At 40.7% G+C, this 27240-nt stretch overlaps 1 protein-coding gene across 2 annotated transcripts; it reads left to right on the top strand.

Moving 5' to 3' along the window:
* Nucleotides 1-392: 392 nt before the first annotated feature.
* LOC101465194 (vang-like protein 2) lies at nt 393-20479 on the top strand. 2 transcript variants are annotated; one of them, XM_004555188.5, is made up of 8 exons: nt 393-618; nt 11263-11641; nt 14933-15056; nt 16052-16659; nt 17877-18010; nt 18211-18346; nt 18466-18709; nt 19541-20479. In XM_004555188.5, exons 2-8 carry the CDS (start codon nt 11571-11573, stop codon nt 19799-19801), a joined length of 1578 nt encoding a protein of 525 aa, XP_004555245.1. In that variant the 5' UTR covers nt 393-618; nt 11263-11570; the 3' UTR covers nt 19802-20479. The 2 variants fall into 2 exon arrangements, with proteins under 2 accessions (XP_004555245.1, XP_004555246.1); XM_004555189.5 differs by lacking the exon at nt 393-618 and adding an exon at nt 644-1215.
* Nucleotides 20480-27240: the final 6761 nt, after the last annotated feature.

The following is a 27240-nucleotide window of genomic DNA, read 5'->3' as shown; positions in this document are numbered from 1 at the left end:
TCCAGGCTTCTTGAAGGACATTTGGCATACCTCAACATTTCCTCCCTGTTTCCCTTTTTAAAGAATGGCTTCTTGATAGCCACCCTTCCATTTCTGACGAGGCTTCAGTGAAAATGGATCAACTGGCAAGGACATGTGCCAGGTCTTTGCTAGAGTCCAACCATTTATTAATATACATTATCTATGTTGTACAAATCCGTGGTATAATACAAAAATGTTTTCTTCTTACCTCTAAACTATACGACATATTAAAACCTGTTCGTGCTGCATGTCTGGATTCGTAACCTTCTTAGCTGCACGGAGGTCAGGAGGTTTGAAAGCATCTAATGATGATGGCGCTTTTAGAGGACTGTTCCCGTCAGCAGCTCCATAAACCGCCTCTCTGTTTTAAGAGCCACATTACTCTGTCCCGGTCCCTCTCATCGAGCGCACACTCTCAGAGACATCAGCGCGGTGATAGATGCGCCGTGGCTGAACCACACTCTCTCACGGGCCTGGTCCCCCAGGGGGGGAACAGAGGAGGGGCCAGAGTGAAGCGGAGGCGGGGCGCACGGTGCTACGGCTGAGTGGAAGGAGAGTGGAAAGTAAGAAAATACCTGAATGGACGATCCGGAATAAGTAAGTAGTATTTCTTTGCGGAAATGTGTTAAAATGTTGGAAGTGGTGCTGTGGATGCTTGCGCGCTGTTGTAACGCGGAGAGGGGAGCTGGGAGGCTTCGGGGCGCCGGAGATCTCCGGTTTCCCCAAACAATAGTCGAGAGGACGCGATGGTCGCCCTTTTTTTTTTTTTTTGAATCCGAAGGGAAGTTTAGGACCCTCGTCGGCGCTATTGTTGACCCCACGGAGGCCACGTAGCTCCCTGGATCGATTTTAAACGTGGGAGGAAGAGTTGCCTTTATTAATGTGAACAGAAGCGTGAAAAAAGGAGACTGAGAGTGATGCGCCTGGAAGCAAAGAGCGCGTCCAGTGTGACTGCAGGCCGGAGGGTTTGAATTTTGTCCTCGGCGAAGGGCTGGTGGGAATTTCAGTGCGTCCATTCATTTTACTGCGAGGGCGTCCCATTTGGAGAAAGAAAGGGAGCGGGCGTTGGGATCATTTGGCATCAGGACGCCACCGGTGGGGCCTGGGAGTCTCCCATTGTCCTGCCTTTCTCCAACACCCTCCTTTTTCATCTTGTAGGTCGCACAACTCTTTATACTCGCCCGGTTCTTCGCAGTAAGTTAGCCTTTGGTGGCTCTTTGTGCATGTGGAATATTGTTGAAATATTAATGAACGCAGCTCGACTCTTGAGCCACGCTGCCGTAGCCTGCAGCACGGTGCTAAAATGTCTAAACACAGGCTGTAATTCAAAGTGAAACAGGATAACGTTGCTGCAGCCGAAACAGGCCCTGATTACGCACAGATCCAGTGCTTGAAACGTCTGTTCGCCCTTCAACTTCTAATTTCTAAGATTTGAGTCCTGCTTTTGCGAGATAAAACTACACAATGCTATCACCAGGCTTTAAAAAATACCACAGAATGGCTGTAAACTGCTTCCAGTGGGGATGTTTTAGTGATAAAACGGGTCGTAAACATAGCAGGGGCTCAGTGGAAATGGACTGAAGAAGGAATTTTACACAGTGATACCACAGAGATTAAGAAATATGAAGCACAGCTGGTTCATTGTAGAAGTATTGGTGCCCATTAATTTAGGAAATCTGAAGTATTAAGAAATGCTGGCAAAAATCAACTAGATTTCTCCCCTTATTGTTAGTTAAAATAAAAACTCCAGTATTTTATGTAGAAACATGTTTGGTCTGACCAGGAGTCTTAAACCCAAATACTACAATATTATCAAACAGAGAAAAACACCAAGACCTTCCATATTCAAGAAGCTGATGGAGAAAACGTTAGTTTTCTTTCTTGAAAAGCAGAAAATGTTAGACTTTACTCCTTTAGAAATAAACTGAGGTTTTACTTAACAATTCAAATTGTCCATTGGCCCTTTTCATCTGTAAATTGACTAATTTACCATTTCAGCTCTTCAGACAGCCTGGCTTTCTGCTTAAAGGGTCTGTCCACACAAACACAGAGAATACAGCTTGTCCTCTGACCCCCTGCGGTGTGCCTTCTACTTTGGTTCAATTAAAGTATAAGAGAAGCATGACAACTAGTAATGTGAGTGCAGAGAGAATTGTGCATGTATTTTCAGGAAACAGACATGGTAGAAGGTTTCTATCATGTCATATTTGTGTTTAATCACATGGAATCACATTTTGTTTTCTTTTTAAGTCAATGTGGTTGCTTCAGGTTGAAAAAATGCACAAAATGCACAAAAAAGCTTCCAAATGTCTTGTGATAAAACATAATTTTGGATGTTTAAAGCACTTAAACAAGGAGTCAAATTGATGTTTGTCAGGTGACTCACAAATTAAGTCTTAATTAAGAAATTGCCGCAATATCTACATTAATATTGTCATCATGAAAAGATTTCAGTGCTCAGAAAGTGTTTCCTGAAGGGAATACGAGTGTTTTCTTATTCAAAATAAATGCATCTCTGTTTGACTCATACAGCTCTTTTTGACTGCCTTAAAAAATGCAATAGTTTCTGACTCCAGTCTGATCGCCACATTTGAACTTCTGCTGTTTTTATAGTCTCTGACAGTGAATTATGACACGCCTCTGCATTTTTGGACTTTTTCAAGCAACTCCTGACGTTTTATAACCCAAACAAAGAAAATAATGATGCTCTGACTTATCAGTAACACATAGTTGGCTGCTGTTGTTAGACTCGCCATAGTCATGACTCATGAATCATCTCAGCCGCTTCCTGTCTCTGCAGTACTTTTGTTTGGATATGAAGACAAATCTATACAGAGTCAGAAGACAGGCCTGTTGATTCAAACACACCCTATTAGATTTTCTCACTTGCACACACGCGCACACCTGCTCCCGTTTGCTCGCCGTGTGTGCAGACCTGGACAGAAGCAGTTGTCTTGTTGTTCACTGGTTTTACTGATGTGGGTGGCGGTCTCTGTTCTGTCTGTGTGTGTGTGTGTGTGTGTGTGTGTGGCCCTTGTTACACTGATGAGCCTCTTCCCCTGTTGGACCCTGGGCGTGTGCATGCTTATTTTCACAGTTGGTGGACTATATCTGGCCTAAAATGGCTATGGAGCGAAGCTGGTCACTTCAGAGGTGTCCCGGCTTGCTTTTCCGCCCTGACAGCTGCCGTCACAGTGCAAGCAGCTCCAAACTTTTTGACGGCAGCTCGATTTCTTTTTGCCATGGGGAAGGTAGCTGTAAAATCTTCCATGTGCTTGTTTTGATTACCGTGTGACTAGATCTGCACGCTTGCAGCAAAATAATTGCACTGTTAATGGTTTGATTTCATTGTTGGAATCATTTTTATTGATGAGCATAACCAAAATGGTCTTCTATGAACGTCTGCACTGTTTTAAGCTGTATAGTTACTTTAAATGATGCATGAAGAAATGCATATGAAATCCAAACTGCAAGCCAAAGATGTTTAAACTATGGATTTGACTCAGGAGCGTTGTTGCTTTGAGCTACATTAATTGATTTTGGATGCACTGAGTCATAAACCAGATTGATTTAAATTGAAAACAAAAGGAGTTGGTACAATAAATTCCACAATAAAAAAAAATAATGAAGTCAATTTTAGCTGTTGAGGATTGGGACCCTGTGTGGAGGCTGTGTTGTGTGCATATGAGATTTGGTTCCTTCACTCAGGCTTGAATGTGTTTGTCTTCTGTTTTCAGAGGAAGCTGTTGTCTTTGCTCTCAGTTGATGGCGCATATTAAATGACTTTACACTCCCTTTGGCCTGAGCCATAAAACCTTTGAGCCGTGGCTCTAGTAGGCCTGAAGCCCAGCATCATAACTGTTTAATCTTAGACCACACACACACACACACACAGACACACACACACACAGAGGTTTCTGGACTGGCTTGCAGTGGACAACCCTGGTGAAATCGGTCAGAGCTTTTTTATTTTTTAGAAATTTGACTCTTTTTGCGTAAGACTATATGGAAAAAGTCATACCGGTATTTGGTTAACAATGTCAGGAGGAACAATGGCTTAGCTGGATGAAAAGAAACGAACCTTTTGTGTAAGGTGCTAATCAAAAACTAGAACCAGTGGTAGGTTGTTATTGCTTTACTGAACAGATTTGTGCTCAGATGTACTTTTACACTGTGGGTGTGTGGTTTCCTTTTTTTTTTTTTCTTTTTTTCTTTTTTTTTTAAATACTAATGCTGCTGATTAAAGATGGAAGGCGAGAATCCTCTTGAAGTCCATGAAGTAGGTCATAGAGGACGGTGGGATGAATAGGAAACCTTATCCATCTTAGTACCGGACCACACCTTTGTAGATCAAGTGTTCAGTCATATTCTCACTATCAGGCCAGCACACAGGCAGGTATGGCAACAGGATTATTTCAGACTGTAAAGGTCAGCAGACCATGTGCAATCTAGATTTACTCATATCAAAATTTTCTGGTAGCTTAGTGCTTTAAGCCACTTGAAAGTGATGTAATATTTGCAACTTTCTTTTCATACTTTCTTTAGAGAGGACGGGCCTTTTGCAGGCCTTACTTGCAGAGACGGCCCTGTGCGCTTTACTTTTTTGAAGCATATGTCTCTCATTATACGTATAACAGGCTGAATGTAATGTTTACAAGAAACTGCTTTATCTACCTCAAAGGTCAAATGCTGAAAGATGATGTCAGCGTTTCAGCATAAAAACAGAGTTAATTTTACACTCGACTCCAGTCTTCGTACAGAGAAATCATTCACTGAAGCTGAAAAAAGGCCTTTTTTTTTTTTTTTTTTTTTTTTTTTAAATTGACAGGAGCCCCAAAAACCCAGAATGCAGTGCTGCTAGGGATCCACCAATTTATCCAAGTTTTACATCATCCAGCAGTTATTTATACTGTACAAGTCAATTTATGTTACGTTATTTAGAACAGGTAAAATGCTTCAGAGAGCTCTAGTCTCCTTACCAGTCGGCAGATATCGTCCAGTCACAAATTTAACATTATTGCTCATGTTTACTTGGATACTGTCAAAACTTTTTTTTTAAAGAACATAAAGCAGAAGGACATGTTTGGAGAGTAATTTAGATAATGCATGATCACATAGCTTATCCTAATTGCAAAAGCTGCAGCAAAGTAGCATCACAGCTGAGCAAACGGTGGAGTCAAACAGTGCGTCAGTGCTCACTTGTTTGGGAAGTGCAAAGTTGAAGAGTTGAGAAACATTAACCCCGTGTTTATGTGCCTGTGCATGTAAAACTCAGCAAAACTCTAAAACATCCCCAAATATTAAGTTCAGTCCTTCACAGCCTCTGTGTGCAGCTTCTGTGACAGTTCACATTTTGAGATTCTGAAGTTCCCTTTACAGCTTTGCTACTTAAATACTGATTTTTAAAGGTCAGATAGACTATACCCAGTTCAGTAGTTTGCAGCAGTGATTATGATTGTGAATGCAGTCTTTCATTCTTTGGAGAATACCAAATGTTTATCGATACACCATAGTAAGTGTTATCATGCTAATGTTTTTCATTGTTGCACAGTCTTGGTTTCAGTGTATGTTGTCATAAATGTTGTGGTTAAGGGTAAAAAGTCATTGTGCCATGATGTGAGTGACTGGAATAGAAGGACACTTGGCAGGAAACAGAAAATGCAGGAACTTAATTACAAACATTACCCTGCTATGTTTGCTAGGTGTGTGAGCAAATGTGTGTATTTAGCCGGAGGGCTTTTGTGAACAGTGAGCTCTGCTTGTCTGTGTATTCTACATGTCGTTGATTCAGAGGGTTTCGCAAGAACCATAATTACCAGTTAAATCATCTGCTACATGTTTTTGAAAGTTTATCTTCTGTTTAATCTAAATTAAACTTTCATATCAAATCCTAAGATCCATGTTTTAGATGTAGCCGGTAGGTTTCTCCAGCTAACTTGGCTATCCTAATTTCTGAGACGTTAGTTAGTTAAATGCCTTTTGAATTATTTGTTGTCTTTCATTAAGATGCCATCATCAGGCACGAAATTTCTCATGACCTCTTAAGTCCATCTTTCATTGACTTGTAACTTGAAATCAAGTCTTAACGTTCACAATGAATATTCGCTGTGTTAAATAGTAATACTTTCATTTAATTATCTTACCTCTTTGAGAATATGTCAATATTACCTGAGTGCTTTCACGCTCTGCTGATGATAAATCTTTTTTGTTTTTCCCCCTTTCATGCAACTGTCACCACTCCGCCCACAATGGGAGGAAATGTCAACATATTAAGGTGATAAATATTATGTTTGAATGTCTTTTCTCGTTGCCTTTGTCCAACGTGTTTGTGTTGTATCTCCATACGTCTCTAGGGGGAATTTAGACTCCTATGCTTGGCCTTTTAATTGCTCTCTAAGGCTTTTGGATACATATAACCGTGACACTCTTCACAACATTTGTCTTTACGTGCAAGCAAAAGCACACATTTATGTCAGCAGCATTTTATGTATGGCAAGAGCATCCAAGGAGGGTTTGCTAAGGGCTGTGCTGCAAAATGGGAATTATACCAAGGGCCAGATATACAGGATACAGTTTATAGACGTGCTTTAATTAAATTACCAGAAGAAAATAAGATCATTAGTCTTTATAAAATGTAGTTAAGCAAACTAACTCCACAAAGAAGGCTTTCCTTCAGCCAACTTATAACAACCTGTTCCACAAGCTTGAAGTTGGGGCATTTAATAAAATCTTGTTAAGCTCTAATGTCAAAGCATAAAACCAGTCTTTTGTTTCAGTCTTGCACAGAGTGCGTCGTCAGCTCCTCAGCTCTGGCATTGCCTGTGTCACAGGCCCGAACACGACAGCTCAATATTTGTGCAGGAAGCTAATTTAAGAAAAAAAGAAGAAAATGGAGGCAAAAGCTCTTTGATCACCTAGTCTACCTGTACCATAGAGAGCAGCCTCCTGGCACGAAACAAAAATGAAGCTTGCAGCAAACTCTGCAGCTTCAACACTTTGAGATCAGGACTGAAAGAAGAAACATGTTTTGCTTTAGCTGCATACCTGTTTGCAGTATGTATGACTTCACATCTTTGCTGCTGTATATGTTCAAATGGGAACTATGTTCTTTGAAAACAAATTGTTTCATGGTAGGCGTCTGTTAACACTCAGTTAGACATGGACTATGTAGTCTTGTCACGTTCATTGTTTGCAGGCTTGTCAGATTGCCGATGCAGTGGAGGGTTAGTTTGCCATGAGCACAGGGCGGTGCAGACCACAGGCCAAACTTTCTTGAGAATCTAAAATAATTTGTGAGTTGGATTAAAATTGACAAATGGCTAGGTTGTGGGCTTTGATTTTGACACATATTATAAAGAGCACTAATCTGAGTAATGCTTTTGTTTCCTTTTTATCACTCATGCGTTCAAAAAGCTGAGCCATTTTCTTCTGTCTCTCTGCTGTTAGAGTTTCAGATATAGAGGAGTAAATATGCTGCTGAAATAAGACGTTACTCCTTCATTTTCCTTTGTCGTTGCTTGGAAAGGCAGACCGCATCATTATAATTGCTTAATTGTTATTTATGTGCGTTGGTGGGGCGAGCATTATGGCCAGTGATGATTTCCGATTGTTATTTTGGCCAGCGTTTCTCTGTCTGGGAGAGCAAATACCGGCTAAGCTTCTACAGCCATTAGATTAAACACTTTAGATTTGTGTCTCTTGCCTGTGTAGAGTATTTGGCTTGTCTGGGAATCTCTGAGTCCTCTCCACTTATTGTCCTCGTATTATTTTGCTGAGAAGCTCTACCCATATCTGCTCCTCTGTCTGTCCCCGAATGGCATGTTTAAAAGAACTTGTGAAGAGGAGTTTGTTTAATGTGCTTTTCTTCGGTTTAACTTGATCTAAAATAAGAATCCTCTTGCTTCGCGTGACATTCAGAATGCAGACTCCTGTCTGTTGCAGGGGTCGCATGAAACACAGCTTTTAAGCACTTTATTTGGCCTAAAAGCACAGCACCATTCTGCTAATTCCTCTGCTAAAGCTGAAGATAAAAGCCGATCATGATGCACCAGAAAGCAGCTGTTAGTCATTGGAGTTTTGTGGTTTTGGAATAAGCATGCTGTTGAGGTTTTGCACATGGCTGCAAGGGTCCAAAATCTTCTCTGGTCTGCTAAAAGTTAGTGATTCCGGATAAGGGGAGGTTTCTCATAACGTTGAGCTATTGAATTTTTCATTATTTGCTATCATATTTATGCTGGTGGTAAGTGGTGTTTATTTTAAACAGGAAGAAACTTTCAGAAACTGAGATCAGCGCATGTGTGAATAATCCCTATGAGGGGACTGGCCTGGTTGTGCGCTGATCATACGCAGAGCTTGGTAAACTGTTGTTTGCATGTTATAGCTGTGCACAACCAGGGGCAGTCTAAAGTCTGTGTGCTGCTCTTGTTTCAGCCACTGATGATCTTCAAGATTATTAGAAAAGCCCTGGTTCCAGGGAAATGGAACAGACTTGCTGCCACGAGTGGGTGATATTGTCACAACATCATTTATATTTCAAGGAAATTTGGGAAAAATGTATCTATTAAAAAGATATAGTGAACAGTGTTTTATCAGTGATTGCAGCCTGCAGGAAGCACTATTTATTTATTACTACAACACAAAGAAACTGTCAGTAACTCCTGATGACACACTATCGAATTTGAAGTGTGACTCTATAGAAACAAGATGCTAGCAGCAGGATTATAGCACTGCACTATATATGCACTGATAGTGGCAAAGTTAAATCTAAGCATTAAAAGTAACCTAAGTAGCGTTTTCCATGGAAGTTTTAAGTAAAAATATAAAACAAATGCTTAACATTTTAATAATACTACTACTAATAATTAAAGTAGCTTAACCTTAACTTAGACTCACAATATTTTCACATAACACTGAAAAATATTTTCTACCTGGGATCTGGGTATAGCTTTATCAGGAGTTGCTTGAAGCCCTGCATTTCCATCATGTAACTGCACCCATAATTTCCATCCATCTCCCTGTCATACAGACAACTAGCAGTGCTCTGGCGATCCCCGATGGAGTCTCCGTTGTTTACTTTTTCCAAGCATATCATCAGCTCCTAGTATCTCCTCCTCGCATGGCGTCATAGCTTGGTGGTGTCTTTTTTACCACAAGTGTTGAAACAAGTGTAGTGTTTCCACCTTTAGCGGGAACAGCTTTCTCGCATATTTTGCAAAGTGCTGTAATTTTTGTTTGAGGTTGTTGAAGGGACTCCCTGTTACTAAATTATTATTGGAGGCTGCCTCTTGCTGTAACACATGTCTGGGCTTGTCTCATGCGCACTATGAAAGTAAACGTATGGCATCTCTTTATCATTAATATCACGCTCTGACACTCGTGCATTTGTCACATACCATTAGTCTTTTGCTTTCTATAACCAAATGCCTAAGCTAAAAGACACACATGCAGTTTCACTTGGAATAAAGGCTTGGGTGCTCCAAAGGCTCTAAAAGACTCTCTTTCAGTCTTTATGATGTCAGAGTGGAACATTGATGCCCCACCCGACCTATTATTCAAACCCTTTGTTTGTGAGGAACAACCAATGAGAAGAAAGATGACTTAAGTTGGAGGGCTTGTTGCAGACAGTGGATGAACTGACACTTTACCGTGTAATAATGATGATGATAATACTGCTGCTGCTACTACTACTACTACTACTAATGATGATAATAATAATGATGATGATAATAATGATGCAAAAAGAGATGGTGAAAATGTGGATAAACTTTGACAGAGAGATTGGATTTCATGCAGGACTTGGATGAAGGGAAGTGGATTTTAAACTCAATGGTCTTGATGGGGCATAAAAGCATCTTTAAGTGGAATCTGTCCGGCATTGATAGCAGCTAGCCTCCCTCTCCATTTCCCAAAGAGGGCCAATCAAAGCCAGTGAGCCACGCCCTCCCTTTATCGATTAACTACCATGTGACAGCCAAACATCCATCACGCCGATACTTTTATTTTGGTGATTTTTTTTTTTTTTTTTTCCCTCCCGCGTGGACAGACAGTGTGTCAGAGGGCGGTGTGAGGTCAGGTTTCCACAGTAACTGTCAGCCTCCAATCCCCCTACAGCTGAACACCCTCATTCATTACCATGGCAGCGGAGAGGCCCCGTTTCCCGGGGGACGAGGGGCGTGAGGGACGGAATGTGAGACGGCGAGAGAGGGAGGGAGAGGGCAAACAAGTTTAGTGAAAACACAGTAATCCAATATGGCTGCCATTGTGACACAGCTAACTGTGGCTAATGCTCGCTGCTTGGAGAGAGGAGATATAGTCGTGTGATGATTAACCTCAGCTGAGACCTGGAAGCGATGAAAGCGCTTGAAGTGAAACCGAAGCCTCAGTTTAGAAGGTTAATGTGTTTTATAGTGGATGTGGGTATAAACCACATAAATGGACTCTTAAAGGGTCATTTTACTTTACTTTAAAAAGGGAGGAGTTTTGAGGCTTTCTCTTAAGTGTGAGATTAAGAGAGTTGGTGACCTCCCTTTAAAAAAAACAAAACAAAACAAAAACTTATGTTTTTTTCTGTTTTGTGCCGTTTAGTTACCTGTGCAGCCCACAAAGAAGGATGCCCATATTCCTGTGTGTGCCTGTCAGTTAATGATGGCTTATAGGTCAGACCTTGTATGACTGCCGTAGTGATTTTAATGGAAAATGACCAGGGTGCACATTAAGACATGCAAATGAAGCATGCAGACGCCCTCAGACTAGTGGAAAGGAGTTGACGTCTGAAAGGGGCTTATGATTTTAACCTTCCATGTGTTCGCAGACGTCTGCGTTGTTACTTCTTTCTAAAGTTAGGCTTCAGGCGCATTCCTCAGACAGCATTTTGAAATGTGCTATGCTTTTCAATGCCTGATATAAAGCCAGTGTTTCCAAAATGATCTTTATCTTGTAAATTGTTCCAAGGCCGTGATGCGTATTATGAAAAGGAGCTTTTGCCCAAGTTTAGAAGTGACACCGGGGACCTTGTTTTGTACCATCTAGATGGTCTGGTGTGACTGCTGTTAGGAGCACAAGGCAGGAAGCTCAGGCAGGAAAAAGGAAAAGATAAATATGAAGCCTGCGGTGTATTTTTAGTGTGTTGTCAGTTCAGTTAAACTGTGCAACTTAGGAGCACAAATAGTAGCTCAGGCAGAGAAATGGCTACATGCGATGCTGAGATTTAACCAGCGCTCTCTTTTTGTCCTTCTCTTTCAGATCTCAGCAACCTCGGCTCTCCCCTGTTGCAACTCTCCTGCCCATCATCCTCTCCCACCCCTATTCCTTCCTCATCATCTCATCGTTTTAGCCTCCCCTGCCCTCCCATCCTCCCTTCTCTTGCTCCCCCCTCATCGGCCTCCAAGATAGATTCCCTCAGGAGTAAGGTTGACCTACTCAAACTGCCCCTGGCTCTCTCCACCAAGTCCATCTCCGAGCGCAAAAACCAACTGGGAGGCGTCGGCGAGCAGCGCGGCACGGCGGGAGGAGGCGGGGCTCGTAAAGCCCGCTCACCGCCGACCCGAGACATGGACAACGAGTCGCAGTACTCGGGCTACTCATACAAGTCCTCCCATTCCCGAAGCTCCCGAAAGCACAGGTGGGTAAGACCCATTCAAGTAGGCACACTCAGGCTCATAACTTCATGTATTTGTTTCTGGTCTGTTGTTTGGACTGATTCGAATATTGGTTGGTTTAAATATTGGATCTTCAAATACATATTGTGATTTACACAACATAATTAGAATGACAGCAACAACAACTGTATTTCTGTATTTGTATTTTTTTAATCAAATATTTATGCAACTGCAGGAGTAGTCAGTCCAAGAGTGTAGATCAGGGATCTACGGTGTAGGGAAAATAAGTGCAACATGATGTCTCAGTTTTTCAACATGATAACAAAATGCTATTGATAAAGATAACGAAATCGCATCAATCTGCCAGAATGAATGAATGTGTAGGAAAAGCTGTAAAAGTCATGAAAATACAGTTAAGTCTAAAATCTGTGCCGTCCTTTAAATATTCGAAAGCCATCCCAGTGGGCCAGATTGAAGTCTTGGCTGGGCCGATTCTGGCCCCCCGGCCTTATGTTTGACACCCCTGGTCCTAATTATTATTTGAGTTTTTTCTTTTTCTGAAGGAGACTCCCCAGTCACTGAAACTCAGCAGTGAACCAAAATCTGCAGCTGCTGCCTCATAAATCAGCGATTGTGGCACTTATATTAGTTAGAAAATAACAGTTTTTAAAGGTTTTGAGTTTATATACAGGTTTGTACCTGATGTGTATGTGGTTTCTAAACTCCAGACCAACACTAGCCATCTGAAAGGATAATTAATCATCAAATGTTTTATCACTTTGTAACAGGTAGTGACTTGTGAGGTTTCATAACCAAATTCTCCCTATAAGAAGTCGTCAGTAACAGTAGGGTGTCTGGTATGCAGCTCAAAAGCTTTACAGATGCTGTGGATGAAAACCACATGCTGAGATCCACACTAGGAGACATAGTGGCACATATTTTAATACTGAACACTCACACATCATACATCTATATTGAAAATAGGAATTATAAAGTATACTTACTCATACATAACCTCATATAGAGCCAGGAAGACGGCTTTAATTCTAAACACATCCATCAGAGTCGCTACAGTGAACTAAGAAAACAGTTTGCTGATTAACCACTCAAAGAAGCTGAGTGACCCCTGGGCTGCTTTTATACATGTTATCCAGGGAAACCTTAAGGAAGCATTTTCGCTGAATCTGTGCGAACGTCTGTTTGCTTGATTAAACTTCAAATTTTTTAAGCTCCAATCTCAGTTGATAAATTGGAGGTGGTGAGCGATGGCAATGCTTTTAATTTCCTTTCTGGCAGTATCGTTTTGTTATGCTTTAGAAAAACACCACTGTTCACTGGGTAAAGAGGAAAAAAAGCTATGAGGTAATTAATCATTCTGACTGTTTTTAAATGAGAGGGAAACAGACATAATTCAATTAGTGACTATACCGAGGAATGTAAGACCCATTTCTTTGTTTACGAGGAATTTTAAAAAGTTACAGTTGTGGTCAAAAGTTTCATACACTCATCATGAAGGTCACAGTAATTTGGGGCTTTCAACTTTTTCTTTGAACTGTTTTTTTTCCCCTGGGTGGCACCAAAGTACAGCATGTGTCTTTAATAAGTTGCTGGATGCACAAGTTTGAATTTATTTTGGAGTTTCTGTATTTCTCGCAGGGTCAAAAGTATAAATACGGGCTCGGATATAAACATACGCTGACTTAAATCTTTTAACAAGTGGTGCTGAAGCTTCTACAGTGTCTTTTAACTCGACAAGACCAAGGCCTATTAACCTCTCATTGCTGATCATGATTGTGGGCAACTGTTTTCTTTTTGCCAGCATAAAGAGGAATTGTTTGACACCACTGCTCAAAAGAATGGGGAAACCCAGACTTGCATAAGTTGGGAAGATCCCTTGTAGCCATTTCTAAACAATCCCAAGATCATCCGTTCAAATAATTGTACGTAAGTATAACTTATTCACATGTGTCACGACTTTGATCCAAAAAGATCCAAAACGGTCCCCCCTCAGATAAGAGGAAATTGGTCAGGATGTTCAGAAACAACCCAGGAACCACCAGGGCCCAAGCTTGACATGAACTAGAAACTGCTGGACCACCAGCATCACTGTCCACAGTGAAGCTTGACTGAAATCTGCATCTGACCACAAGGCTATGGACATGATCAGATAAGATGGAGGCTGAAACATTTCTATTTGGCCTCAATGACAAAAGGTACTTTTGGAGGATTAAAGGTGAGGCTTTCAAACCTAAGAACACTGTACCAAATGTCACGCATGGTGGTGGTAGCATCATGCTCTGTGGCTGTTTTGCTGTCAGTGGTGCTGATATACAGGGTGGGCCATTTATATGGATACACCGTAATAAAATGGGAATGGTTGTCACCATTGTTTTTCTTGTGACATTACCAATAAGCTTGATGTGTCACATGGCCCTCTTCCTATTGGAAAAACAAAAGTTGTATCCAAGATGGCCGACTTGTAAATGCCCACCATGGTCACCACCCATCTTGAGGAGTTTGCCCCCTCACATATACTAATGTGCCACAAACAGGACTTTAATATCACCAACCATTCCCATGTTATTACGGTGTATCCATATAAATGGCCCACCCTGTATAATACAAAGTGGAATTACGAACAAGGAAGGCTACTTATAAAATCTTAAACTTCACATTAAATCAACAGCTAGAGGGTTGAAACTTGGACACATCTGGACATCTGGATCTGATTAAGCTTAAAAACTGGGTCCATGCAAAAAAAAAAAAAAAAAAAGAAGGAAAAAACAACCAATTTAATTGAACTTGATCAGTTTTGTCAAGACGAGTGGTCAAATAACAAACCAGAATTATGGCAGAAGCTTAATTCTGGTTAATGGCTATCAAAAGTGTCTGGTTGAGGTCGAGCTTGCTAAGGGACATTTAACCAAATATTAGTGAGGTGTGTGTGTGTATATTTGAGTTTGTGTGGATTAGCACAAAAGTCTAAAATAAATTGTTTTCTTAAGCCACTAAAGATGTTTGTTGTATAATGATTCCAGCCTGGAAAAATAACAGTTAAAAAACCCTTTAAAAGCCCAAAATTACCATGACATTCATGCCCACGATGAGTGTATGTAAACTTCTGACCACAACTGTGTGTTCTTCTATCACAAAGATTCACCACAGCAACTTTGACAGACAATCTGCTAAGACAATAAATAAAAATTGGATAACTAATAGCAGATTGTGTCATGGTGTAACATCATCACATCATTCGATGCGTCTGTGACTAATGTAGCCCTTTATGATATGATACATAATTTCTTTGTCTTCAGGGATCGGCGGGACCGTCACCGCTCCAAGAGCCGAGACAGCAGCAGTCGTGGAGACAAATCGGTCACCATCCAAACACCCGGAGAGCCGCTTCTCGATGCAGAGTCGACCCGCGGAGATGACAGGGTCAGTTACAGTGTTTTCTGCTTTCTTTTTGTTCATGCATCGTCATCTTTGACCTCATTTAATCACCAGTCATTATTCTAATTAATGGTTAACATTGTGCATATCTTATCCCACCAATGTTTCTTAAATCTACAATTTGTTCAAAAAATGTTAGTGACTTTCGGTCCTTTAGCTGCATGTCACTAACATTGACAAAGTTAATAGGCTCAGATTACCCTGGAGCTGTACATGCTAAAATATTATGTTTAATTAAAGTCAAACACTCAGCTGAACTACAAATAGTCCTTTAAACCAAAACTTTGACCTCTCTACTTTATTCAGGTCAAAAAGCTGTTGCTGAATTCCCCATCAGTTTTCCTTTGTTATCCATTCAAAGTGGTCTCTCAGATTCTTTCAACAGCTCAAGTGTGTTTTCTTAGAGCTGTTAATCATATCGTTTCAGTCCTTTTCTGCCTCGTCAGTTAGCGAGGAGAGAGCAGGTGCTGACTTTAAAATAATCTGACTTCACTATTTAAAGTGCAGAGACGTGCTTTCATTAAGGAGCCCGAGGGGACGTATTTGTTCTCAGATGAAGTGAAGAGTCATTCTTAAAATAGTAAAGGGGCACTTGCATTAAAGCTTAACCAACCTGCAATCGCTCTTGGGACAAAGATGTTCAGGGCTTGAGCCCTTAGCTTCTAATTTTAAGTTGAGGGCTTTTTAGCTGCTCAAAAAAGATTTTTAAAAAAGCAAGAACTGTTCATTTGTGCTTACTCTGCCTTCCAACCAACCCTTTCATGTAAACATCTTGTGTTCATATATGTAGGATAAGCAGCTTCAGATTTTGTCTCACACCCTCCTTTTCTTAGGTATGGCTGAGCAACTCCTGTTCACACATACAATCCCAGCATTCTTAGCCTCTTGAAGAGGTGCAACTTAAGTCAAAGCTGGGGGTGAACTTAATATATTACTCAGCATAGAGATTAAAATGACTAATTGTTTTCTTTGTTGTGCAGGATGACAACTGGGGAGAGACCACCACTGTGGTCACTGGCACCTCAGAGCACAGCATCTCGAACGAGGACCTGACCCGCGTCACCAAAGATTTGGAGGAGTCAACTCCACTGGAGTGCAAGCGTTTTGTGGGTCCGGCGTTGGGAGGCTGCCTGAGCTTCTTTGCTCTGGTCACGCCATTAGCCTTCCTCATCCTGCCGCAGGTCTTGTGGCGTGACGCCCTCGAGCCTTGCGGCACGCCCTGCGAGGGCCTCTACGTCTCCCTGGCCTTCAAGCTCTTGGTCCTGCTCATCTCCTCCTGGGCTCTGTTCCTCCGCCCTCCCCGCGCCACCCTCCCGCGCTTTTTTGTCTTCCGCTGCCTCCTGATGGTGCTGGTGTTCCTGTTTGTGGCGTCGTACTGGTTGTTCTACGGCGTGCGTGTGTTGGAGCCCAGAGAACGGGACTATAGGGGGATTGTGGAGTATGCTGCCTCGCTGGTGGATGCTCTGCTCTTCATCCAGTACCTGGCTCTGGTGCTGCTGGAAGTCCGACACCTTCAGCCAGCCTTCTGCCTTAAGGTGGTGCGGAGCACAGATGGTGCCAGCAAGTTCTACAACGTGGGCCACCTCAGGTTTGTGACACCAGCCATGGCATTTAATTAATATCTTTACAGAATTGTTGTTTGTTACTTGGTTGCCTTCTAGTAACAAAATACGATAAACCTGCTGAGAGGCAGAAGATTAACCTCATGAGTCCCAAACTCTTATTCGCAATGTACCACAGACAGGCCTGTGCTCAGCAGCATGAAGTATAAGCTGCAGAAAAGCTAAATGCTATGTCCTTACATGAGGATGCAGGGTCTCAGTTACTCTATGGAGTGATTTTTGCTGGTATGGATTGGGTCCTTTGTCTTTACAAAGGAAAGAGTCACTGCAAATCAATACAAAGTTGTCTTAAGTGGGTTTAAAATGTCTGAAAGTTGATACTTGGGTGTGTTCACGCTTGTATTTGAGAAGCTTTACAAGCTTTTTTCTCTGCCTGTGCTCTGAAACCACATCCTAGAGCAGGAAAAATGTATTTTTAAGTTGTCAAAATCAATCACACACAGATTGTTTTTTGGAAACAAACTGAAGGGGAAGTGTGCGTGCATGCATATCTCCATCAGGCCATTATTTTTTTTTTTAAACGTGAGCAGCATGCAGAGACATCACAACTTAAATCTGATTTCATTTTTCCTTTTTTGATGATTCAAGGATGTAATCCATCCCCAGCAGTCACACCTACATCGTGTACACGGGCATTATTTTAAGTAACTTTAGTAAGATTTCAGTGAAATATAAAAAAAGCGTGACACTGGCAGGGACTCCATGGTTTTGGTGATTCTGGTGGTCAAGAACTGTTTAATGGAAATATAATATATGCTCAATTATTCTGATTATCCCAATGGACTGGGTAAAAATGTGCATATATTTCTTAGCATATTGCATGTATTTATTGTTGTTGAAACATTTCTTAGTTTCAACAACAATAAATCTATTAACTTTAAGGCGGAAGTTTCACAAAACCTAGGTAAATATTAAACTACACCAAAAAACAGTTTGGGGGATGTGAGGGGATGCATTTTACTTTGAAGTATTTTACTGTCCAAACATCAGTGCATCTTATTTTAAAGTAATAGTTGAGGTGTGACATTAAACGAGATCACCATCAAAGGCAGAAATGTGAGGGAGGTGCTGAGATATAGTTTACATTTACGTCTGTATTAACTGCAGCCTGTCCGTTGTGCAGTCAGCAGCTGTTGTTTGACCTGTACTTACTGTGACACTGACGACAGATACTGTGTTTTAGCATCCAGCGGGCAGCTGTCTGGGTTTTGGACCGTTATTACAGCGACTTCCCCGTCTATAACCCAGCTCTCCTCAACCTGCCCAAGTCCATCCTGTCCAAGAAGATGACAGGCTTCAAAGTTTACTCTCTGGATGGTAAATATAGTTTCGTCCTGGCTCTGACGTCTGTCTTTAATCCAGTAGTAAATCGTTTTTTCTTTAATTTTCGTTGCCGTTTGTTGGTCTACGTCAGAAGCAGGTGGCTTTACAGCAAGAACGGGAAACATAAAGAACTCCTTAAACTACCTGTCTGAGTTCTAATGTGCAGTCCAATACTCCCTCCTTCGGTCTTACAGAAAACCCCACCAATAACTCCACAGGCCAGTCCCGGGCCATGATAGCAGCTGCTGCTAGACGGAGAGACAACTCCCACAACGAGTATTACTACGAGGAGGCTGAGATGGACCGAAGGATCCGCAAACGGAAGGCCAGGTCAGATACACTCCACGTTCCTCGTCGGCCTCGAGGGCCATTTATCACCCGCAGAACTTTTCGGTTTTTCATCTTTGATCTGTTGGGTATGTCACCACAGTTCTCTTTTACTCTAATAGGTTGGTGGTGGCGGTGGAAGAGGCCTTCACGCATATCAAGCGCCTCCAAGAGGAAGAGGCAACCTCATCTCCCAAACACCCCAGAGAGGTAATGGATCCTCGAGAGGCAGCCCAAGCCATCTTTGCCCCGATGGCCCGGGCCATGCAGAAGTACCTGAGAACCACACGGCAGCAGGCCTTCCACAGTATGGAGAGCATCCTCACACACCTTCAGTTCTGCATCACGCACAACATGACACCCAAGGTGAGTCGTCAATAGTTCCAATACAGCAAACAGCCTAATTGATATTAAAATATTTGTTTGTTTTGTTTTTAAACGTGTTTGAGTATTGATGGCTGTTTCTTAGCAGAATTTTCTACTAGAGAATCGAATACATCTCTAACTCGGAGGCGCCTAAGTCCCTGATGATAGCAGCCACTTGATACTGTTTTCAGTCTTGTCCTGTGTGTACAGATACTTTCTATTGATTATCAAAACCCTTCTATATTATTTACCATAAGGATGTTTTTTTTAATTTATTTTTTGCTATTTAAACCCAAACAGTCCCTCATTGAGTGCAGACGTACCTACCTTTACTCCTGAATACTCTCTCTTTTTGGGACACTTTCTTTTATTTAAAAAAACAAAACAGCTTCTATCAGTTGCTGTCTTATTCACAAGAGGTCAACACACTGGATCAATGTGCATATTTGATCTGGTATGGATGCTCCTTCCATCCCAACATGGCCCGTCCAAGGGATTTGTGCTTCCTTTCGGTCTCGAGAGGAGATGCCAGGGATCTAGTGTTAGCCAAATATGTTACCACTGTAGGACAGAGCCACTTTAATTAAATATAAAATAAATACAACACAATAAGGGGATCTTTGCCACTACAGAAAGGCAGAATTATTGTAGGATAGTATTTCTTTTACTTGTTTTAGCGGACAGTGTAGATCGATGAAATGATCTTCAAAGCCGCATCATTAGTGATGTAAATGTAGTTAAGTGCTTCATGAGTGTACTTGGGCACGGCACTTCAGCACTAAGACAGCTGGTGTTTCCTTGGTGATTAAACTCCAACATCCTCCTTTTCAGGCTTTCCTGGAGCGTTACCTCACCGCCGGCCCCACCATGCAGTACCAGCAGCAGAACGGTAGGGGGCGCCAGTGGACTCTGGTGAGCGAGGAGCCGGTGACCTCAGCCCTGCGTCAGGGTTTGGTCTTCTCCCTGCGACGCCTGGACTTCTCCCTTGTTGTCACGGTGACGCCGCTCCCCTTCCTGCGACTCGGGGAGGAGTTCATCGACCCAAAGAGCCACAAGTTCGTCATGAGGCTGCAGTCTGAGACCTCGGTGTAAAGGCGTCCAGTAAAACGTCTTCTTTTTCCTACACTTTCCTCTCCCCTCGTGCTAACTCCTCCTGGATCACTGATGCGGTGGGACATGCGGAGGCCATGTGGTCTATTCTGGCCCAATCATTTCCCCTCTCATCAACAAACAAACCATTCAGAGAGGAACATCTCTGCGGGCCTCATCCTTCCTGTTTTGTGATCATCACAGATGCTTTGCGTCAGACTGTGATCAGCTCAACGATTGTTCAAACCCTGGAAGTAAACAGATGCCTTGACCTTTTCTTGTCTTGACAATGTCTTTACGGCACACTGTAAAGTTCTTTCTTCCTCTAAACGGGGACTTTTCCTCCTTTTGCCTCTTCTTTTGCTGTAACCACTGGACTAGTTTACTGTGCTGACTCAACACGTAAACACCAGAGGAAGGGGATTACATCACATGTGTCACTTCCTCTTATTTGTGTCTTAAAATCAGTCCAACTGGATTTCAGCTCTGACTGCAACGCTGATGTACCACTGCCCTCTGGTCCCCTGTCAGTGGTTGTGTTTAACATAAGCAGGACTGTTGTTGTTTTTTTACATATATATGTTAGAGGAGTGACTTTTTAACTTTCAGAATGTAGCATTTTGTGCAGTGAGTTAACATGTTCTCTCTTGTGGCCTTGAAGGGCCAGTATGTCCTTTTTTTTTTTTTTTTTTTTTTCTTTTTTTTTTTAAATTTATGTGACTATTAAGCAAAATGGAAGTACATTCCTAACTCACTGCAACTCCAAACTGTATGTTCATGATTGTTTAAATATGCAGCTTTAGTTCATTTAACACTGGTACTTTTACTATTGATGTCACAGTTTTAGCAGGACGTGTTACAGAATAAAAATGACATTTTCACCTGGTATTAACTGAGATTCTGAACATTACTTGCGTGAGGATCTTAAAGTGTGAGCTTGACGATGTTCTGAATTTTTCATACTGTCAACAAATCCCGCAAAAAGACCAACAGTGCACTCGTCTCGAGTGTCATTACTTGGAATCTATTCATTGCTGCTACTTCCTAAGAACAACTCATACATGCATTATGCTGTTATTATTATTTTTTAACTCATGGATACTATGTTTTTGGAAATGTTACTCATGCCTAAGTAGTAAGTGGATTTACTCAGTGCCATTTATAGCTGGTTACTTTTAGATACAATTGAGTATTTTTGGCAGCAGGATGGCGTGAGTGGAAAAATAAATTGCACAGCAATGGAAAAACTGGAGCCAGTAACAGGTCGATGCCACTCTTTACAGAGTAAAACATTTCTAATATCACATAATGGTTCATATTTTCAGAATATTACTTAGATTCTTTAGTAAGTTATACTCGCGCTTTATGTTCTGTCTGCTAGTCAGTCTCTCCAATGGGCAAACTAAAAACGTCTTGATATCAGCTCGTATCAGAGCAACGTGTATGCTGATACTGAAATATGTGTATTAGTGGATATTAACCTGATGTATTAGCTGTGCTTTAGAGGAAAAAAAAACACATCACGTAGTACATTGGTGTTCTGGGTGTAGTTTTTGGATAGACCAGTAAATTAAATCAGGGTCTCAGTACCCATACAAAGCATATTTTCTTTTTTCTTTTTTTTTGGGGGGGGGTGTTAATAATTGACTGGGGGTATTTTTGGTCTTTTTATGGCTTTTATTTGACAATATGAAAAACAAGAGTATTACCAGCCTCACTCTTTAATGCAAATGCAATCTGTGCGTCCGATATGTTGAAATGCTGGTAAAATCTTTGCATTTTAAGTGATAAAATCTGCAGCTTTTCTGTGACTGACTGGGGGAAAAAGCATACTCTGTGCTAAATTCTAGTTAACTGTTTGTGCGACCATGTTTCAAGAGTTTCCTTAACAGATACTGACAGAGTTGCTGCATTATTGAGGGTATATTTAGATTCTGCGGAAGAAGTTCCGCCTGCACACTTAACTCTAAGCCACCCTAATAATCAGATAACAGCATTTTGAGTCACTGTGTGCAGGCGCTCATCTGTCATAAAACTTCAGTCCATCGGAAAACGCCCTGATTATTAATATTGGAAGCGAAATAATACAGTGTATCGTTACAGTGTAATACCAGGTGTAAATGTAGTCAGTCTCACACTTCTTACACAATTAAATGAATCCAGATGTGGCAGCTGTAGTTTAACTATGAGCTAGCTTATTGTGGTTTAATGTTTGTTTGTTTTTTCTTACATGCATATCTACAAGAATCCCAAACCAGACATGTGATTGTAACTCCTCTCTGCAGCTCCTCTGCAGCAGTAGCTTATCACCGCCTCGCCTTGTGCCACGAGCTGAAACGGGCACAGTGAACATGCTGCCTATGACCTTTCCTCAGCCTTAGTTTCCAGATGTGCAGGAGCAGCAGACTCTGACTCCCCCACCCCTTCGTCTGCAGGTCCTGATACTTAACCCGATGTTTCCACCCCACATGCTGAGCCACAGAAACAGACAAAAGCAGGCTGACTGTTTTTGTCAAATGCGATTTTAAAAAGTCCTTCACATTTCTGAAAAATGAAACAAACAAACACCAGGTCCGATTTGTTCGATATTTCATCTGATTTTTGTAAAAAAACTAACAAAAAAAACAAACGAACAAAAGAATGCATGCATAGATTTATTTTGGGCTCCAAATCCTTTTTATAATAAGTTGTTTTCTATCATTTTTACGGTGCCTAAGTTATGATGATGCAATTTTCAGAATGTAAAAAAAAAATTGTAGATCTGTGTTGTATTTTGTTCTTTTTGGTAACTGTAGCTTGTATAGTGTGCTAGGCTTTTTCCATTATTAAACCATTTATTACTTACAAGTCTCCTTGTTTCTTAACTTGCAGCATGGGGAACTTTAGTCTGTAAAGTGAAACATGTGACTGAAGCTAAGAAGCAAAAGGAGCTGAGACTTCTCTTTTTAATGTGGTTGAAGAAAATTAATATCTGCATTTGATCATTTTGGTTTGCTTTAATAAGAATTTGTTCTTGAATGCTGTTACCCAAAGCCGATTTGGGCCTTTGGACGTGAACAATTTTCACCAGTTTTTCACAAGACTTTTAGAGGAACTTCTGTCAAGTTGGGGGATGGCAGTGTGGTAGGCGTGTGGTTTCATAGCTTCAAAACGGACAGAGAGCCACTGACTTCCTGTTCGCTGCTTCTCATCTCTGTGAGTATAAGACATCTCGCTGACACCCTACAAGGGGAAAAACAAAGCAGATCAACCATCTTATCTTCAGCCCACCTGGTAAGAGCACTCATTGCTCTCTTTTTGATCCTGCTCTAGTAGGAGTACTTTTGAGATACCTGTGGCATTGAAAAGGGATGACACGGAGTTAGTGTCTCTTAACATCTTTCTTCTGGCTGTGTCGAGGATCGCGACTAAGTGTGTGTTATGTGTGTACAGACAGCATTGAAGGCATGGATATATGTTTTATCCTGGATGGTATTCTCATCCTATATGGCATCATCCTCACCGTGCTGTACTGCAGACTGAGGGTAAGGCAAACAGGAACCACACACACAGATCGCCATGATGGACTGTAGAAAGTGTACAGCTGTTACTTCTTCCTTCTAGACAGTGCGTGAAGGAAATGCACTTTAATGCAGCAATTTGTTTAAAGTTGCTCTTTATGTTAGGCTGGAAAAAGTATGGCAACTCTTATAAAACTTCCCCAATTTCTTTAGATAACTTTTTTAAAACTTGTGGTTCCTTGTAATAGTGTACGAGCATTCTTTTGAGTCAATTATCTAGAATCATTTTACATCCTCTTCAACATTTCACATGATTAATAAACTACAATGGGAGTCACCCAATCACATGCTTTCTTATTTCTTTTTTGACAGATGCGTCCGTCCAGCAGCTCATCTGGCAGTTACCCAGAGGTAAAATTAAATCTGTGTTATTGCGTAAAATTATAAAGAAATGGGGAATTTCATCTAAACACAAGTGTGTATAGAAAAGGGGTTTTTTAGCGTATCAAAGCTGTTTTTTCTCTGTAACATCATAGTTCAGCTTAAACACCAACCCTTTTTTTATAATTTCCTGTAAGCAAGCTGACCACCGACCTATATTATTTATACTCTATGTATGTCGTCACAGTTTCCATCAGTGTTTTTTTCGCACCAAGTAACAGTGTCAGATCCCACTTCCTGTAAAAAGGGTCTAGATTTGCACATTACTCGTATCTCAAAATCTTAGAGTAAATGAAAAAAAAAAAGAAAGACTGCCAAATGCCAGTCAGTACCCGAAGAAGCATCCAGTTATTTCACGTGTCCAACACTTAGTTGAAAGAATTGCCCCTGAACGCACTCTTGATCATGTCTTTATTTCCATTCACACAGAAACAACCCGCTGGGGGAGGCATCTATGCGGTGAGACTTCTCATTCTAATGCTTAAAAACATATTTAAAATGGCACATGACGGAAAAGTGACAGCACATTGCACAGTAGATGTTTTTCTTTTTTATTCATCTTGCTGGCTGTCACAAAATCACACTTAAGAGTCGGTGCAGGAAATGAACAGTGTCGTTTTAGAGCAGCTTTCACATCAAGTTTGTGCCACTTCACAGTATGTGTGTCTGTCTGCTTGCATCCTGCAGGGTCTGACCACCCAAAGTACTGACACCTACGAGACCATCAGACTGGACAAAAAGCCCATTGTCTAAAACAACACAGATTTGGTTCAATGAGGATGCTGTTCACAAAAACACAGTGTTACACCTGTTGAAGCTTTATACTGTATAATACGTTGTGTTGTCTTGTAGCGGGCCGGGGCATAGACTTCCTATATGCACATTTTTCACATTTACTTTGTAAAAAATGCTTCCTGTATTCTTGAACTTTATAGTGTGCATGCATGAGATATAAAATTACTAAATAATTTAACTGTTTACTAATAAAAGCTGTGTCGATGAGTTTAAACTGTGTGACTCTTTGTGTCTCACAGCTGCTCTTGCTGAAGTTAAAAAGAAAAGAGAAGTTTGAGGTTTCTGTTCAAGTCTTCCCTTTTTTTATTTGAGCTGTCTGGACTAGAACTTCGAGCCGTGTAAACAGAGCTTAACTTCACTAACCGACCTTTAGGAAAAGCTTTATAATCCCATTGCTTTAATCTGTCATTGCTTTAGTTTAATTCTAGCTGATCGATGCTTTGTGTCAGAAAATTCTGATGACTATAAATACTGGTTTCTTAAAAGCTTCTTTTAATGTCTTTAAGAGGCTTTATTTTTAAAGATCTGACTAACAGGTGAAAACACAAAGAAGCTCAGTTTGCAGATGACGTCAAAGAGGTTTATGACGAGAACTGAGAAGCTGGAACCAAATTGTCAATAATGAAACAATTGTTTCTGCATTTCTTCCTTTCTTAATAAAGACTTTATGATTACTGGTTAAAGTCAGGCAACACTTTTAGGGTTTTTAGACTAGTTGCAAAACCAAATGTAACACAGTGACTGATGCAGAAAGATTTTTATTTTTTAATATTGGCCTTTTCCTACTTTGGAAACATCTTATTTCTTTGTGTTAGTTTTTCATAATAGATGTCACCTTTCCATTTCTGAACCAACTATTATATATTGGCATTGCTCATAACTCAAAATGTTTCAAAGAAACTCAACGTATGATGGTATATACCATCATACGTTGAGTTTCTTGTAAAATTTGGATTACTTGTGAAATATTTCACAAGTAATCCAAATTATGCAAAAAGTCAGTATTTTACAATTTTGATCCTTTTTTTAAATAACTTGTGCTAATCTCTGAGGCCCAGCTTCAGTGATTCATCTTTATCACAGTTTGTATAGCAGAAAATTAATTGATGATACTAAAAACATCCTCAAAGACCAACTTCTTCCAAAGGCCCTGAAAGTTTTTTGTATGATAAAGCACCACATTAAGAACCAAATGTGATAATTAAGTTGTACAGAGATCAGCAAATTAACACTTTGGATCCTATCCCCTGATCTTAAGCCAATCAAGAATCTACTGCCAGGATGTAAATGGCAGGTGGACAAGCAGGACCCCACAAATTGTCATCAGCTTCCAGCAATGCTACAGCAGGAATGGATCGCCATCAAGCTTTGGGCCAAAAGCTGATATCCAGCATGCCACAAAACTGTAGAAGTTACATTAACTAAAATAAAAGCATGCACAAAATGAACAAAAAACCTAAGTAAAAATGTAGGTGTATGAAACAAAACTACTCAACTTCTTTCTTCCTTAAAAAAATATTAGAACACATGTCACACAAATACTTTAGAAAACTGTCAAAAAGGTTAAACTACACTCTTACTTTTTAGGAATTAAAAAAAAAATCATGTTTTTGTACCCAAATTAGAGCTGGAACACTAAACTGGCACACTACACTGACAAATCAATATAATTTGGCATCCTAATAGCGCAAACCATAACGTGCTTTACAGTCAATAACAACAATAACCATATTTTAAAATTTAAAAATATGATTTTGATTTTTTTTAAGTATAAATTAGGAAATAATTGTAATTTTTAAAAAAAGTATGTTACATTTTTTGTAACATCCTCTCTGTTGATTGCAGACGCAGGTAAGACCAGATAATACCACCAACAGAAAATCCTGATATGTGACTGTTCTGTTTAGGTGTCTAGATCTCACAGATAAATGTAACAGCTGCAACAAAGGACGTTTAAATCTCTTTATTTGTCTCACCTGCCTTTGACATGGAAATATAACTGGAAATGCATTCAAAACAGACTCACAGGAGGCTGTACTTACCGGCTGTGTGCAGTTTTCCCCGAGGCTCCTCGCAATGACAGGACAAACTTGCTCACACTGAAGCGTCACACAAGCATTCTGCTGTTACAACATACCTGCCCCCAGCATTATCTCGTGAATCAAAGGAAGAAGTAAACATCTATGTTTGTGATTCCCACGGCTCAATGAGCATATTTTTTCCTTTTAATATGGGGTCCCCCCCCCTTTGTACTGCTACGTTTTTTATAGTCTGCAAAATGATAGATGCGTCTTTAAAAGGCAATTTAAAAATATAACAGGAAACGGTTTAAATACAAAGCTGATATGTTTCAGACTGAGTGGATCGAGTGTTAGAAAGTGCAGCAAAGGTCCCGTGTATCAAGTCTTGCTGAAGAAGTGTTGTCAGAAACTGTCCGCAAGTCTAAAGCTTCCTGTTTGCAGTCTGGGTTTGTGGATCAGGCCATCTGAGCTTAAGCCAATAAATAAACCATTGAAAGTAAAAACAAAACCCCTCACAAACTTTCAGGTTATTTTGGAAAAATAGAACAAACTGGCATCGATAATGGTGTTACCTTCAAGTACTCCTGGGGAACTCAGTTCGATGAATGCTGTGAAAACAAACTTCATCCACCCATTTTCTTCCACAGAGAAGAATTGGGGTCACATTCTGAAAAGAAATGAATGT

This window comes from Maylandia zebra, linkage group LG18 (assembly GCF_041146795.1).
Source record: "Maylandia zebra isolate NMK-2024a linkage group LG18, Mzebra_GT3a, whole genome shotgun sequence".
Classification (NCBI taxonomy): domain Eukaryota; kingdom Metazoa; phylum Chordata; class Actinopteri; order Cichliformes; family Cichlidae; genus Maylandia; species Maylandia zebra.
Note: the sequence above shows the minus strand (reverse complement) of the source record. Positions and strands in the feature narration are given on the sequence as shown.

Bases quoted from the DNA above. Each gene is read 5' to 3' on its own strand.
- LOC101465194 (XM_004555188.5), top strand. From the start codon at position 11,571: ATGGACAACGAGTCGCAGTACTCGGGCTACTCATACAAGTCCTCCCAT. The intron at 15,057-16,051 runs GTCAGTTACAGT...TTTGTTGTGCAG, and splicing joins CGACCCGCGGAGATGACAGG to GATGACAACTGGGGAGAGAC. The intron at 18,710-19,540 runs GTGAGTCGTCAA...CCTCCTTTTCAG, and splicing joins CGCACAACATGACACCCAAG to GCTTTCCTGGAGCGTTACCT.